Here is a 16,384-nt window from a genome sequence, read left to right as displayed (position 1 = left end):
AGGTTTTTCTTAAAAAAAAAAAAAAAAAAAAAAAAAGCCACTATTTAAAGTCTTGACAGTCTGTGAAAGACTGAATCTTGTGGGTTCAAATTGTAGTGCTTTCTCTGCAGCAATAAGAGAGAATTTTTTTTTTCTACTGAAGGTTGAGACTTTCTCAAGCATTACTGTAGTTCAGGAAACGGCACTTAAGGAAAAATTGTCAAAATACTAAGAACTGCAGTACAACAATGATGATTTGAATCTATTAATAGTGCCTTTTTATTTTTGAGGGCTTGTAGTCTAACTGGAGAAAAAAAATTTCTAGTTTCAACCCAGTGCTATAGCAAAGCTTTTGTTGCAGTTTTAATATGGTCATTTTTGACCTTGAACAAGTGCAAAATAAACAAATTCTTGTGTTCTGTGCACTTATGTGATCCAACTTAAACTATCTATGTGAGTATCTTTCTTCTGATTCTCCTTATAATTTACCCAAGTTTCTCCAGAAGTATCAGCCCTCATGTGCAAGTTGTACCTCTGCTTCAAAAGGATGTCTTGGTATCTAGTTGGAGCCTGCTGTGCAGTGTAGCTTGCTGTATTTATTGCTTTCTGTCATAATGACATTTGAATTAGGAAGTGGATTGAGACCATGCAGCTTTGTCACACAGGCCTTCGGTCAGCTGTCGGACAGTAACAACTTTAAGCTCTACAAGCCTGAAAAAGATTCGTACCACATTTTCTATGTGTGTATTTCTCCTTCCAGGCAGTCTGCTAAATCTCTTTTTTTTTTCCATTCAAAGCTCAAAACTGATGTTATGTACACCTGTTTGAAAGTTTTCTTTTGAGGTCTGTTTTCCTGTTATAAAAATGGTTAAATAGTGGAAGAAGATAGGTGGAGAAATTCTGAAATACTCTTCATGGGAGGCTTAGGACAGGTTAGATAAAAATCCACAGGAGGATGTAAGGATGCTTTGTCTTGCCTGTGGGCCCTGAAAGGGACAAGATGCCATCTTGTTCCTTAAAGCTCTCCCTTTCCAGGCCTCACTTCATTTTCACTGCAGAGCACATATTTGATAATAGCAGAGAGAATTGATAAAGGAGGCCATGTTCTTGTGAAAATGGAAAATGTGGAAACCAGAGTATGTTGTTTTAGAGGAATTGTCTGGTAGCTTGCCTGTCATCTGAGTGGAGATATTTCTATGTCCCTGGCCTGTCAGTGGGGAGTGCAGGGCTCTCAAATGTATAATGATTTCACTCTGTGCTACTAACTCTTACTGAGGTCAGTTTTTGATTAGTGGGTGCCCCCTTCCTGCTGATCTGGCTGACCTCAGGGCTATACAAATGTCTGTATTGCAAATTAAGTAGGAACAATCCTGAGTTATTCTGACCTTTTTCCACTTCTTATTGTATGCCGTAACATGATGTAAATCCTGACAGTAATAATAGTGTGGTGATTTCTCAGCAAAGCAGGTATGCCATTCAGTAGTATTTTTTGAATGTTCTTTTTCTTCCCTGTAATTAAATCTTGACACCATATACCCTGCTAAGCGTCTCACCTATAGGATTTCCACTGTTTGCCCTCTCCACAGCAGTTGTAATAAAGGCCACTTAAATCTTTTAAGTTAAAATTACTCTTTACATGAAGCACTGTTGTTTTGTTTTTATTTGTCCAGTTGGTGTCACTTAGCAGAGTGACAGAGCTGTGGGTGCCAGTGGAACTAGTGGAGCACATAGTCCATCCAGTATAACATGGTAGGGTATTTTCAGCTCTTCAGTTTGTTGTTCTGTCACCATTAACTTGCTGTTTGTAGCCTGCACTTGACTGAGGAAATTGATTTAGAGTTGGGATGTATCTAATGTCAGCTTTCAACAAGACCTGTGGGATTCCCTCTGAATAAAGCAGAGAGACATTTGCAATTATAGCTATATCCTGTAGCTGGAATAACTTATCATCAGTAGTCATAGTTTTGTTTTCAAGTATAGGTGTGTATTGGTAGAAAACTGTGTGAGAGAGGAAGGTGACTTTGCACACGTTGTAAGCATTGATGACTGTGATATCTTCCAAGGGCTTGAAAATTATACCCTTTATTTAGATGCCTAATCTGTGGCTGTTTTGATGATGTGTGTCTATACAGTACCTGTTAATGTTAGAACTCCTAGTGCCTGCATGTTCTGAGTTTTTTCTCTGTGTTATTAGGGACAAATGCTACTGTCATGAAGTTCTATTTTTCTTTCTTCTGCAGTATTAATACAATGTTAATGCTCAGCTGTTAACTAACTGGCTCGGGTATTAATGCAGGCACAATAGCTGATGAAATAACGAATTTGAGTTCTTCATGAGGGGTGGATTTCCTGAAGGATTGTCTTGTATTAAGTTTAGTAGAAACATTGACACATATGTGTGTGTGTGTGTATATATGTATATAGACACATTAAGCATAGTGCCAAATTGGTAATATGTTCATTTACTCAGCCATCCTGCTTTTTATAAGAGATGCTGTTAGTTCAAAAATAGGGGTTTTGCTTTAGCTGTGGCTTGAGTTTCAGATGCTGTTTCAGTGTTTCTTTTGGCATGTTGCCTAGCTGTGCTAATGACCAGAAGGGCAAGGAGGTGAGAAGCCCCTGCTTGCCTTTCCCACCGATGCTAGTGTGGCTGGGCCCAGCATTCAGGGCCCTTGCTCTCCTGGAGGTTTCTGCTGTCTGGCATTGTTCTCTGGCTGCTTTCGTGACACCACTTGTTCCTGTCTCTTTTATTAGCGTGAAGAGGTTCTGCTACACCTTTTGTAGGGCACCAGTGTACTGCCTTATGCTGTATTTGCTGTTCTGCAGCTCTAGGATTTCAGTGTGTTCCTAGATACAGGTAATTCAGTCCATACGTGTTCTTACTGTTAAAGCCCTGGCCTAATTATGTGCAGGAGGTGACAATATAGTTCCGCTTGGCTGACCCTGTTCTGTCTCTAAGGCAGAAAATTACTTGAGTCTGCATTAAAGTCTAGGTCAACCAAAATGCAGAGTGAGATTTGGGGTGGAGGAAAGGGGGACAATACAGGCAATTCCTTTTCCTTGGAAAGCTCTTGTACTTAATGTGTTGTTTACCAAAAGATGTTGTGGTCCTGATCAGCAACTGCATATGTGTAAAAGATTGTAAAGTCAAAATGCTTGTATTGAGGGATCAGTTCAGAATTCCCTTCTTCTGTTGGCCAGAGTGCTGCCAGAAGCTGCCAGCTGGAACAGCAAAACATGGCTTTCAGAGTAAGGCAGTATATGTATAATACATACATATTTTTACCATACCTGCCTATACACTTCTCAAGGCTGCCATCCCTCATCTAGCTAAGAGTGCAAGTCACTCTTATTATTAAGAGCCAAGAAATTCCAGTCATTACCAGTAATGCTGTCTGCTCATATTGCTACAAAAATAACAGGCTTTGTGATATCAGTGAAGGTTGGAGATTCAGCTAGAAAATTAATCTTGTGGCCTTAGTTATTTTTAACTGCTGGAATCTCATGGCTAGCCGCTGCCTTAAATTTTAATGTATCTTGTGTTTATGTGGTGAAACGTGTACTTGTGGGGAACAGTACAGTATCATGGGGAAGAGGAGCATTGCATGCATAAACTGCAGCAGTGTTTACTGCCTTAACTGTGTAAGAAAGCATGCAGTTTCTGGTAGTTAGATTCTCATCTGTGGATCAGAAGCTATGCACTGAATTGTGACCGCATGTGCTTTGTGTCTGAGCTTGATCCTAATATCAGGAAATGCAAGCTAGTTTTCCAGTGAACGCAAGCTCTTTTATTATGTGGAAATTAAATATCAATAGATGTGTAGCCACAAAGAAGCCCGGGAGGACACAGTGCTGCTTTTGTGCATTCATTGTACCCTCACATGGTGTGTCCTGTAAGGATTCAATGAAGATTGTGCATGCGGTCTAATTTCTGGCATTTTGTAGCTTTGGTAACTTGCATTTTCTAAATATAAATAAAAAAAAAAAAACCCAAACCCACAACTGTTTGCCTGAAGTACTTGGGTTTCTGAATTCAGGACAAGTGATGCTGCAAACATCTGGATCATTTGCACAGTGTTTCAGTGTTTTTCTTAGTGTTGCTGCAAGTAATCATGTAGATTACTCAGTCAGCTCTTCTGTAGGGTATAGAAGCTGCTACTTGTCTCCTTTTAGTGGCAGTGAGATTGCAAAGTTGGCCTTGCAGAGGAAAAAGGCCTATAAAATAAACAATTGTTTTTCTACCTTCTGATTTGGGTTAATTCTGACCTCATGATGTTCTGATACCGAGCCTGATGCATTTTTCCTCAGGCTAAAGGACTGAAAGTCTCTCTTAGGCATCTGGTCCATTTGGCTGTTTCTGGGAATGAGTGAAGGTTACAGCAACTGCACAAGATCTCAGAAACCTTGAGTTTCAGTAATAAGCTCTTCTGAAAATCACAGTATTTGGTGGCTAACAACTTTTCCAAATCTAGACAGATGTCCATGGAAAGAGGAAGAAGGCTGTGTGTGAAATCATGGTCTTACCATAATAGTATCTTCCCTCTGCCTCAGCCTGCTGAGGTATTTGCGATATATGTATTAATAAGTTAGACATACTTATTAGGTTCTCCATCCTATCTATGTTCCTGTGTTCTCATTCTGAAAAGCAACAGAAACATTCAAAAAAACTTGGAAAGTGAAGTTTATAAAAATTATATGCTCTGTGTTGCCCTGTGGTTTAGTTTGAATGTTCTGAAATAAAACACTACTTAAAAATAAATCACTTTGAGTAATGTGTTAGAATAAATGTGCAGATGATCAGCATGGGCAGGTGCATGCTGCTAGTGGGTTCAGCTGGAAAGGCTTAAGAAATCATCTGTTTTCAACTGGAGATCACTGCCTGCATAGCTGAGATTCAGGATAGATTCACTAAGGGGAAGTCATGCTTGACCAACCTCTTAGTCATTTCATTATGGAAGTCTGGCTTGGTAAATGGGGGCAGAACAGTGGATATTGTCCACCTTGACTTCAGTAAGGCTTTTGACACTGTCTCACATAACATCCTTGTAGAGAAGCTGTTGAAATAATGGCTGGATAAGCAGATAGCGAGGTGGACTGAAAACTAGCTGAATGGCTGTGCCCAGAGTGTGATGGTCAGTGGCACAAACTCTGGTTGGAGGCCAGTAACTAGAGGTGCACCCCAGGGATCAGTACTGGGCCCTGTCCTGTTTAACATCTTCATTAATGATCTGGATGATGGGGCACAGTGTACCCTCAGCAAGTTTACTGATGACACAAAACTGGGAAAAGTGTTGGATAGGCCAGAGAGTCGTGCTTCCATCCAGAGGGGCCTTGACAGGCTGTAACAATGGGCTGACAGGGGCCTCAAGAAGTTCAGGAAGTGGAATTGCCCATGGGGAGGAACAACTTGATGGGCATTACCCAGCTGTAAAGCAGACTGGCAGAAAAGGACCTAGGGGTCCTGGTGGACACCAAGTTGACTGTGAGCCAGCACTGTGCCCTTGCTGCAAAGAAGGCTAATGGCATCCTGGGCTGCATTAGGAGGAACATTGCTAGCGGGTCAAGGGAGGTGATCCTTGCCCTCTGCTCAGCACTAGTGAGGCAACACCTTGGGTGCTGTGTCCAGTTCTGGGCTCCCCAGTACAGATATGGAGCTATGGGAGGGAGTCCATAGAAGATGATTAAGGGACTGGAGCATCTTTCCTATGAGGAAAGGCTGAGAGAGCTGGGGCTGTTCAGCCTGGAGAAGGCTTGGAGGGAAGTCTTCAGTGTTTACAAATACCTGGAGGGAGGGTGTAAAGAAGATTGGGCCAGGTAGTTCCCAGTGACAGACCAGCCAGCAACAGGCACAAACTCAAACACTGGACGTTCCCCTCTGAGCATCAGGAAACGCTTTCTTCCTGTGAGGGTGACCAAGTACTGGTACAGGTTGCCCAGGGAGGCTGTGGAGTCTCCATCATTGGAGATACTCAGATCAGTCTGGACATGGTCCTTGGTAGCCTGCTCCAGGTTGTCCTGCTTGAGCAGGGGGGGTAGACAAGGTGACCTCTAGATGTCCCTTCCAACCTCAACCATTCTGTGGATTGATTGTGTGAGTCTGCATAGTTAATTTCGGTGCAAAATGAAACAATTTCATTTGCATCACCTTTACTTTTATTTCAATAAGAAGATGATGCTCCATGTTTTGGGACCTTCAGGACTTACTTAAACACTCTTCCTCTCCTATGCTGTAGTGCTCATTTCTGTTCAGTTGCTGATGGTATTGTTGTTGCTGATGCTGCCCAGGGCTCAACCATTGCAGTGGCCGCATTCTAAGCAGGACATTTGGAATGACTTGGCTTAAAAAAATAAGAACTTTTGGGCTTTTTGTCTGATACAAAACCAGATAACTTTATAGGTGATGGAAGGACAGGAGAGTAATTGGGGAATGCAAGACAGTAAAAAATGGCCTTGTTGCTCAAGAGTTTGTATCTTAGAAGTAGTGCCTGGAAGCATCTAGGCAACCTGTTTTTCTAAGGTGAAGCCTTACTGAATTAGTCCTGCTCGCTACAGAGGAGCACAGCTACGTCTATTCTGTCAGGAATCGCTTCCTGAGAGAACATCTGACTGTAGAAATCAAAATAGTGTCATACTAGAAACAGCGTAGTATTGTTGTGTGGTGTGTTTTGGTGGTTTTTTGGTGACAGTTATTTCTTGTGATCAGAGAGAACTCTTCTAATTGTGCAGCATATGAATAAATTGGGAGACCAGCTTATTCTTCAGTGTTCTGGCCACTTTGCACCTGCCTTAGGAAGGGGACTTTTTTTGATGTTGGATAGAACAAAGGTCACAAAAGTCAGGTTATATTTTAAATGAAGTATCAGGCCTTTGGAAAGTTAATAATAGTCTCTCCTGGGTGTGCAGGGAGCTTGCCCAAAGCCTTTTGTTTTTGTACTTGGGACTTGTTTTTAAATCTAATTTATTATTTTCTTTTTTTATCTTGCTTTAGTGATGCTCTGTGGTCATTTTGCTTATGTCTTGAGCAGAGTTAGTGTTTGTACCACAGTCTTGAGGAGAAGTTGTCAGAGTCCAGTACACTCTGACCAGGTTCTTTTAGATATTCCAAGTGTGGAGGGTGTGATGTTTAGTATCAGATTTACTTACATGGAGATACTTGATGCGACACGGGATTTCTGATTTAGTGGAGCAATACAAAATACACTGAAATCAAGTGCAAATGTACATTACACTTGGCAAAGTATAGCAATGGCAGTAGACGGTTTAATCGCGATACCAGTGTGATTCCCATTACTGGTCTCTACAATAAGTTCACCGTTGCAACACTGAGCATCCTCCATCACTGGAAAGGAACACGCGGGCTGAAGTCAGCTCAAGCCCATTGCTGTCTTCAAAATTGTTTCGTTAGTTGTTCGGTTTTTATACTCTGTATTGGGCTGAACCGTGTGTTCGCTTCCCCCATGCTGGTCTGGCTAGCTCAGGGAGATGTTCACAGTAATGAACTAAATGGGAGAAACGTTTACATCATCAGTTGATCCACTCAACTGTGGATAGATGTTTAACAACACCTACCACCTAAAACAAAGGCCAACCTCTGGTCCCCTTTGTGTTGAGATAAATACAGGGCTGGCTTTGCAAAAGCTGTGGTCAGTCACACCCTACCTTATTTCATGAGCTCCGTGGGCACATTGCCCTTGCCCATCTCCTCTGAGCCTTCCTTCATTGTAGGGGTTTAATGGTCAGTCACAGAAGTATAAGTTGCAGACCACAGTCCAGTTGCTCCTGTGCTTTACAGACATGCTATCTAAAAAAGATCCTTTTTCTGAGAGTAGACATCCAGCTGCTGAGCCGCTAGGGTTTCTACTGTAGTCCAGTCAGCCTTAGCAAGAGGAGCGTGTCTGAGTAACTTCCTTCTTCCCTTAGCAAGGGAAGAAACCAAGATGGTCTTTCGTCATATAAAATTATGTGTGGTAAAGAACCTGCCAAGAACAGCCAGTTAGCAGTATTTCTATCATATGTAAATACAAACGGCTTATGTAAATATGAAAGTCATTACCTTTACCAAGTCACATAATGAATGTCAAAGGGAATTGCCTGGGATACTCTGCCTTGAGAAGTACTGTTCTCTGAAAAAAGCCCTGCCTGTGTTTTTATTTACAGAAATGATTTTTGGTCAAGCATCTACTTAGGATACTTTGGTGGCAGGGGAGGGAGGAGGGAGACTTGCGAGTTTGGCTAAACTAACTTTTTTTCCTTGCATGAATAATGTTGCTTTGAACTATTCCTTCCTTAGTAGGCCTATTTTTTGCTTAGGCTGCTATATTTGGAGAATTTAGTGTCTTGGTAAGGAATCTGTCCCTAGAAATTCTGGAGAAGCTCTGCTTGCATTAACTTGATAGCTGGGAGAGAATAGCTTGAGGGCTGCCTCAAGAGGTGACTTAACACTATATGGATTTTAGCATGGATGATACCGTCCGTCACTCCTCAGTTAGGGTACCTGCTAGTTTCTGTTTAAAGTCAGAGCAACACTAGGGTCTGGCTAACTGCAGACAGAATATTTGTGGGGTTTGAGGTACAGGAGCCCAAGCATGCAAACCTTTCTGGGACATTTCTGCATCTCCAGAGAATGAGATTTCCAGGTAGGTAATTTGTTCTGTGTCTTCAGCTTGCCTGATCTACTATGTCATCCATCAAGAAGTCAGGAAGTAATAATAAAGCCTACATTTAACCTGTCTTGGCTTTTACTGTGACATTCTAATTAATGCTCACATCTGACCAATTTTCTCCTGTGCTGTCTGTTGCAGTGCTTCATGGCCACAGCAGGGAACTAAACAATATTGGAGGAAACAGACGCTAAGGTATACAATTTCCACGCAGCTGGTTGGAAAAGCAGTTGTCACTGCCTTCCTGGTGCAGCATGGCATTTGGACTTGGTGTTCTCTACCTGTTACTATGGGCAATTACAGGTAGGAGTTTACTTCTTGTGTGTGTGAGTCACACAGAATGAGTGAAGCAAACGTTCCTGAAGTGTGTATGCAAATGTGAATGAAATATGAATAAAGAGCTGGGAAATCTTGTGATTCCTCAGTGCAAAAAGTTCTTGCAAGGTACAGCTTTGTAACTGGCTGTTGATGGCAACGGAGGAAGACAGTTGTGAATAGCTGTTCGGAGCTAATTCCAATAGGGCTGTTTCAGGGGAGATGCATGGGGCAAGAGTGGGCAGTGGGAGAGTTCAAAGAGTTTTCCTTCTCTTTCTGTTGCAGGATAGCAATTTAAGAATGATATATTGCTTGTGTTCTAAGCTACCTTTTCTCTTCTTACATCTCTCACCTCATCTGCTCTACAGACATGTATTTTCTCTCAAAGACCACAGGAAAGTCCTGTAAGTTTCTGCTTCAGCCACAGAGATAGGTAAATTACTTCCATAATCAGACAGATGAAGAATGATAGTAATTTTTAATACTGCCTCTATGGCACAGGGAGACTTAATCTGGTGCAGGCAGTTTTGACATGGCAACTACAGAACAATATATGCAAACATGGGGTTTATTTCTTTAAAGGATGCTGTTTGAATTCTGGCTGTGGAGACAGTGGCAGTATGTATATTAACAGGAATTGAGAAAATAATACTCAGTTATCTGGCTTTCATCTCCTGTAGTATAAACAGGATTGGCTGTTTCATGAGGGAGAGTCTTGCTAATGTGCTATGGCTTAAATTGACTACTGAATTTGGAAACTTGGATGAGGGGTGATAGGTATTAATTACAGCTGTGCTCATACCTGGTTTGAAGTAGTCCTCAAGATCACTGTGAGAATCTCATACTGCCGAGCTTTTTGAGGACAACATGGAGCTGGGGTTTCTGTTGCTGTAGTAAACAGTAAGTATGCCTCCTGTAAATAAATAAAATGTTCTCCTATGAGATACTGAGTACCTGCTGTAGAGTCCATGCCAGCATCTTTAGGAAAAAAAAACCCCACAGCAACTTCAATAGAAGGCAATAATGTGCAGTAAATACTGAATTTTGGCTGTAGAGAATGTCACAGTTTTATGCTTTTGATAATGCTGTTAATTGTTAGCAGGCTAGAATATCCTCCATGTGCATATAGAAAGTCTTGTTTTTATTCTGTGGTTGCAATTTTGCTATACTCTCTTGATTTATATGAGAACAAGACCATTACACTCAGACTGCTGGCTGTATTTCAAGCCTCTCCCTGTATCTCAGTTACCAGCACAGAGTGTTTAGGGGCTAATACATCCTAGTATAGCATTATTTTAGTATAAATTTTAGTATTTATTTATTTCTATTGTGATAATTTGCAGTGTTTTCCATGTACTTAATATTAACCTAAACTGGAAGGTACTTGCTGATTTCCATGATATGTGTGTTGATACATCAGTGGATGCTCACCTTTTGACTTAAAGGACTATTTATTTTTTTTTGTGCAAGCTTGAAGGTGAATTGACTCAGGCTCAGAAGTTGCTAGATGTTCATTCTGCAGTTTTTCTCTGCACATGAGCTTGTGCTTCTAAAGGGTAGTTTTCCTTTAAAAAAAAGTTTTCTTACATTTGTTTTAATTTAAGAGATTGAGAAGACTGACTTAATATGAGAAAGGCTTGACATTACATTGTTGAGAGAACAGAGAAATGGGTTAATTAGTGAGTATCTTCAGAATGATATTGAAGTGTATGCTCTGGCTTGTCAAAAGATATTGTGGGCTACTATCTCCTGTTTAGATGAAATTTATTTGGTTTTTTTTTTTTTTATTTTGTGTGTAGTGGCTTTTGGCTAATAGTGTTTGACTGTTTCATGAATGTGGTAAGTTGACTTTGGCTGGCTGCCAGGTGCCCAGTAAGTCACTCAATCACTTCCCCTTCTCAACAAGATGGGAGAGAAGAATATGATTAAAAGCTCATGGGTCGAGATCAGGACTGGGAGATCATGTACCAATTATAGTCAAGAGCAAACCAGACTTGACATAGGGAACTTAATATAATTTATTGCCAATTAATCAGAGTAGGGTAATGAGAAGTAAGAACAAATCTAAAAACACCTTCCCCCCACCTCTCCCTTCTTCCCAGGCTCAACTTCACTCCTGTCTCATCTAACTCATTCCCCTGAGTGGCTCGGGGGGATGGGGAATGAGGGTTGCCATCAGTTCATAGTACTTCGTCTCTGCTGCTCCTTCCTCCTCGCACTTTATCCTGCTCCAGCATGGGGTCGCTCCCACAGGAGACAGTCCTCCACAAACTTCTCCAATGTGGGCCCTTCCCATGGGCTGCAGTTCTGCAAGAACTGCTCCAGCATGAGCCCTTTCCACGCAGTGCAGTCCTTCAAGCACAGGCTGCTCCAGTGTGGATCCCCCGCAGGGTCACAGATCCTGCCAGAAAATGTGCTTCTGCGTGGGCTCCTATCTCCATGGGTCTGCAGTTCCTGCCAGGAGCCTGTTCAGCACAGGCTCTCCGCGGGGTCACAGCTTCCTTTAGGGCTCATCCACTTGTTCCAGTGTGGGGTCCTCCACGGGCTGCAGGGTGGATATCTGCTCTACCATGGACCTCTGTGGACTGCAGGAGGACAACCTGCCTCACTGTGGTCTTCCCCACGGGCTGCAGGGCAATCTCTGCTCTGATGCCTGGAGCACCTCCTACCCCTCCTTCTGCACTGACCTGGAGGTCTGCAGGGTTGTCTCTCTCACATATTCTCACTTCTCTCTCCTGGCTGCTGTTGCACAGTGGGTTTTTTCCCCTTCTTAAATATGTTATCACAGAGGTGCTACCACTGTTGCTGATGGGCTTGGCCTTGGTCAGCGGTGGGTTCCTCTTGGAACTGGCTCTGTCTGACATGGGGGCAGCTTCTGGTGTCTTCTCACAGAAGCCACCTGTGCAGTTCATCTCCCCCTACCCCCAGCTTCCAAAACCTTGTCACATAAACCAACTACAATGAAAAACAAAGCTAGAACAGTAGGCAGATCACCTAATGGGTGCAGGCACTGACAGCTTGAGCTGGATGTGGCTATAGGTAGTGTGTACCATGTACCATGCCTCTGCCACTCAGCATGTCATGCAATTTGGATGTTTGAGTTCCCAAACCTGTAGATGCAGCTCCTAATTTTTCCACATAGGCATTCCTTATAATGCCAGTCTCATTTCACTGGCTTATATCCATACACTGATGAAATCAGTTTATATTGAAATAGATTTAAATTATTCTGGTCATTAATAAAAATCAATAGGTTTTGCACTAAGACATCCAAAAAGGATTTTTTTTTCTTTTGCCTATGAGAGATAGGAGACATGCTTTCCACCACAGAAACAACAGTTACTTTGCAACCGGGAATCCAATACCTTGGAATCAATTCAGCCTAGCTCTCATCTTGAGCAGGCATATTATAATCTGGCATTTAAGGCAGAACTTGCAAGTACTGCTATTGAAATGCATTTCTGCAAATATAATAGTGTTCTCATGGCTGACTCTCAGTTTTCTCATACTGTGTGTTCATATTGTGGTGCTTTGTTCTGAGATTAGCCACTCCAACAAAAATGCAAAGATGAATTGGCAGGTAATTGCAGTCAGGGGTGTTGTGCAGCCTAGTCTCCTGTTTTTAACTCTGTGCAGCCCAGCCATAGATTACATGACATCCCAGAGTCTTTGCTAGACATCACCAGTATCCTTTTCTTTACTGTAGGGGAGGGTTTTTCTAAATACAAGACTAATTTTCAACACAGTTCGCTATTGCTGGTCTTGGACTTTGAAGAATAAGATGAACACCATTTTCTTCCCATGTATCTAATGCATGAAACACAGGCCAGGAGTGTCAAAGGACAATTTAAGATGTAGGTATGCCTTTGAAATGACAGTGGAACCATTAGCCTGGGGTCGCAGTGTATCCTTTGTTACTTATACTAGATGTTCTAGTAATGTGTTCTGGTTCACACAGGCCTTACCAGAGACAAGATGGTAAAGTGCCTGATTATGATCTCTGAGATTATAGTGAGTTATGCAGTATGCCAGGTTAGCTCACATTGTCCGTGTCTCTGTTGTATGTGGTCTGGTGTTTCCCTGCGGAGGGCTGTAATGCCTGCGCCCATGCATCTACCCTTCTAGTCTCCAACTGCAAATATCCACTGTCACTGATGGGACAGATGAGCTGTCTGAGTGATTCAGTGCACTTAGATGCCCATGTGTACATTAAAGGGAGAACGGGCTGTCAGTTGGATGCATCGTTTTGGCAGGCCGGATCTCTGCAGTTTGGGCACATTTGGATTGTAAGCATATTCACAGCCTGCTTAAAAAAAAGAAAAAAAGGAGGGAGGGTTTTTTAGGTGTGTGGGGTTTTTTTGCCTTCCCTCCCCCCCCCCCCCCCCCCCCCCCCCCTTTAAATAGCACTTAGTTGATTTATCAGTGACAAACAGGGATGATAATTAATGGAATGAAAACAATACTTGGAGAGGACCATCAGGCCCACTGAACTGATTGGGGAGCTTTAACAGATCCTGGACACAAGAAGTGAATGATAAACATCACAAAGGGTGCTGTAATGGCCACAAAAGCTTTGCAGCTTATTGTTTGTAGATGTAACTAGAATACTATTGGCTTTATTTAGCTTTGTGTTGAGGATTTGCTTTTATGTAATTGAGCATTTTTTTGTCTTTGTTCTCCTTCTCCTCCCCTTGCAGTGCTTAATCTGCAGTCAGCATCCTTACTGAGGCCCAGAAGAGCACTTTGGTATCCCAGATGTATCCCTATTTAAAGTCCTGTGAGATTTCAGAAAGGGAGGGGAAACATCAAATAACCTAAAATAGCCTGTAGAAAAAGAATGAAGATGCATGCATGGTGTGCAGAGATGTTATCTGTTGCTAGAGAAACTGATGCAGTGACATTTCAGATGTTGATGAAGTTCTCAGTAATATGGCTTTTCTGGTTTCCAGGATAGTACTTTCTATAGGCCCTTACTAAAGCTGCTGGAGTATAAGACTTTTTCACCATTTATGATATAAATTGTGCTTTTTAGGGGTTTATAACTACTGTAGAAATTGGCTCTGGCTTGAAAATTGGAGTTCAAATTCTCCTCTTAGGTGATTGCAATTTTAAAATAAAAGTTATTTTTATTTTGCTTCCAGAACCTTATCAAAATTGTTTCAACGTGTTATTATGGTGGTAGGAAAAACAAAACTGGTTTCTTACTGATACAGCATCTTTTCTCTCAAAATTTACCAAAAAGAGGTAAAAGTTACTTGGATAGATTTAAAAAAAAATAATCATTGACCCTAAAAATGGAATGGAAGTACTTTGTTGCTTAAAGAGAGTGGACAGAGCAGATGTGAAGAAAGCAGAGACAGTCCTGGAAACTGCTGTAGGACCTTCCATTCTCACGCAGCTCAGAGGCTTTCAGGCTGTGAGAACAGAGTGCCATGTGAGCTCTCAGTGCTGTGCTGCCAGCAATAATGCAGTGGGAGGTGATTCTGGTCAAATGTGACTTTTTCTTGGTGCAGGGTCTGAATCTGAGCTCTTCTCTATTGCACATTCCCTCTTGCCCCTTCTTTCTGCTTGTACTCCTTGCTGCTAGGGAAAACAAATAGACCAGTCCACCATCCAAGTGGACAGTTCTGTCCTTGCAGGATTTCAGGCCAGCGTAATTAGCCATGATGAACGCAGTGTTGGTACCCTGTCACAATTTGCTACTCCCTGACTGAAGAATATTTGCCTCCAAGTCATTCAAGTGCTCATGGTTGTGTGACGCTGCCAGAGAGGGGAAGAGCATCTGTTAGGTGTTGCAGTTAGTCTCTCTGTCTGGTTGAGGAAAGTTCTCCAGCCAGCTGTGATGGAAGAACAGCTGTGTTCCTGCTGGGCTCTTGACACCAGTGGACTTGTGCACCAAGATGTGACAGAGTGGTAGTGTGCAGCTCAAAGAAGGGTATGGATGTTTCCTCACTAAAGGAAGGAATCTCTTTAAAATGAAGTGATGTTCCACAGTGTGAGTGTTTATTAGGGGTTTGGTGGGGGGCATGTGGTTTTTGTTTGTTTTTTTTTTTTGGGTAACCAACTTGCCTGACTATGTCTCTAGATATGTCAGTGTTGTCCTACTGTAGAAGTAACAAGGTACAGCTAAAAGGAAGGGGAACCTTGGCTTGCAGAACTTTTAGGCTATTGATGGCCCAGGCGCCAGAGGTTTTTCAGGGCTCGTAACAAAGGGAGGCAGTCTTTCTGTTGGTAACATGAATGAGTAGTTCTGAAACAGTAAACAGAATTGCATGATGCTATTTTTTTGCCATTACTGGTCAGAGTAGAACAGTGCTTTAATTTCTGAGTTCAATTAACTAATGGAAAACAGCTGTGCTATGATCTCAGGCAGCAGGTAATGGTTTAGCAGACACAAATGTTACTATGTGACCTTTCATGTGGCACACTTTCAATAAATTTTCTGTAAATAAGAGATCTCCCTAACTCTTACTTGAGCCCATTGCAGGCTGGAGATTGGACAGGGTGAACGGGAATATGAAATTAGAGATTAGATAAAGTTCATCTGAAAACAATTAATGGACATATGGGAAATAGCCTGCTTAATTCATCCATTCTTGCTCACCTACTGCTAGAATTTAACTTGGCTGTAACTAGCTGAAGCAATAGGTGAAATTTTGGTTACTTTGATATTTGGATTATACTGTTAGATTTAATTTAGAGTTGGTGGGGAAATAATTTTCCCATTGTACAGAAATTCTGAAGCTTAATGTTTTTTCTTTTTCCTTATTGGGATGAAACCAAGGCCTTCTGACATTTGAAAAAGGGGGTAGCTAAGGTCTGTGGCTAGAATGCTTGCTTGAGAGATTTAAGTTCGAAGTCATGCATTGTTTTAGGAATATTCTGGACTTTTTTCTCTATGGCTAATGGAACACCATTAATTTCGTGGGAGGCTGACTCTGCAGTGTGATAGCTGATGTATCAAACTGAAAGTGGCAGAGTGAGAGATTTGAAGCTTGCTTTGACATCAGGCTGAGTGAGGACTGGCTTCAGATTAGAGTTTTGGATTATTCCATTGTGTAAGTCTGTCTCTAAGACAAGAATTGTTGGTTGTTTTTTCTTAACAAATAATGAAACTTTCAAATTTCTTTTGACAGGTTGGTCACTTTATCCTTCAGGGGTGAGGTAAAGAAGGGAAGGGATGAAAACAGCCTGCAAAGGAGTTTTTTGACCCACCTTAATAGAGCTGTTCCTAAAGTATTAATTGTAATGAGTTGTTACTGACCTAATGTAGCACATACACACAGAGTCATTTTTCTGTTTTACCCTATTAAAGACCTGTTTCTCATCTCCCTGCTGATTTACAGGGTTAACTAAATTGATACCTGTTGAAAAAGGACAGAATGGTTAAATGGGCTGCCTGACTCTTATAATTCATTTTAACCCAGACC

General features: G+C 41.8%; 2 protein-coding genes across 3 annotated transcripts in view; one reads left to right on the top strand and one right to left on the bottom strand.

Moving 5' to 3' along the window:
* NRSN1 (neurensin 1) overlaps window positions 1-16,384 on the bottom strand; it is a 677,204-nt gene that overhangs the window by 471,295 nt on the left and 189,525 nt on the right. The window lies entirely within an intron of this gene.
* KIAA0319 (KIAA0319 ortholog) overlaps window positions 8,798-16,384 on the top strand; it is a 46,207-nt gene continuing 38,620 nt past the window's right edge. For both annotated transcript variants that reach the window (XM_049823691.1, XM_049823690.1), the window contains exon 1: window positions 8,798-8,942. In XM_049823691.1, the coding sequence (XP_049679648.1) occupies window positions 8,894-8,942 (49 nt within the window). In that variant the 5' untranslated portion in view covers window positions 8,798-8,893. The remainder of the gene's footprint in view (window positions 8,943-16,384) is intronic.

Source organism: Accipiter gentilis, chromosome 20 (genome assembly GCF_929443795.1).
Source record: "Accipiter gentilis chromosome 20, bAccGen1.1, whole genome shotgun sequence".
NCBI classification, from domain to species: domain Eukaryota; kingdom Metazoa; phylum Chordata; class Aves; order Accipitriformes; family Accipitridae; genus Astur; species Astur gentilis.
Note: the sequence above shows the minus strand (reverse complement) of the source record. Positions and strands in the feature narration are given on the sequence as shown.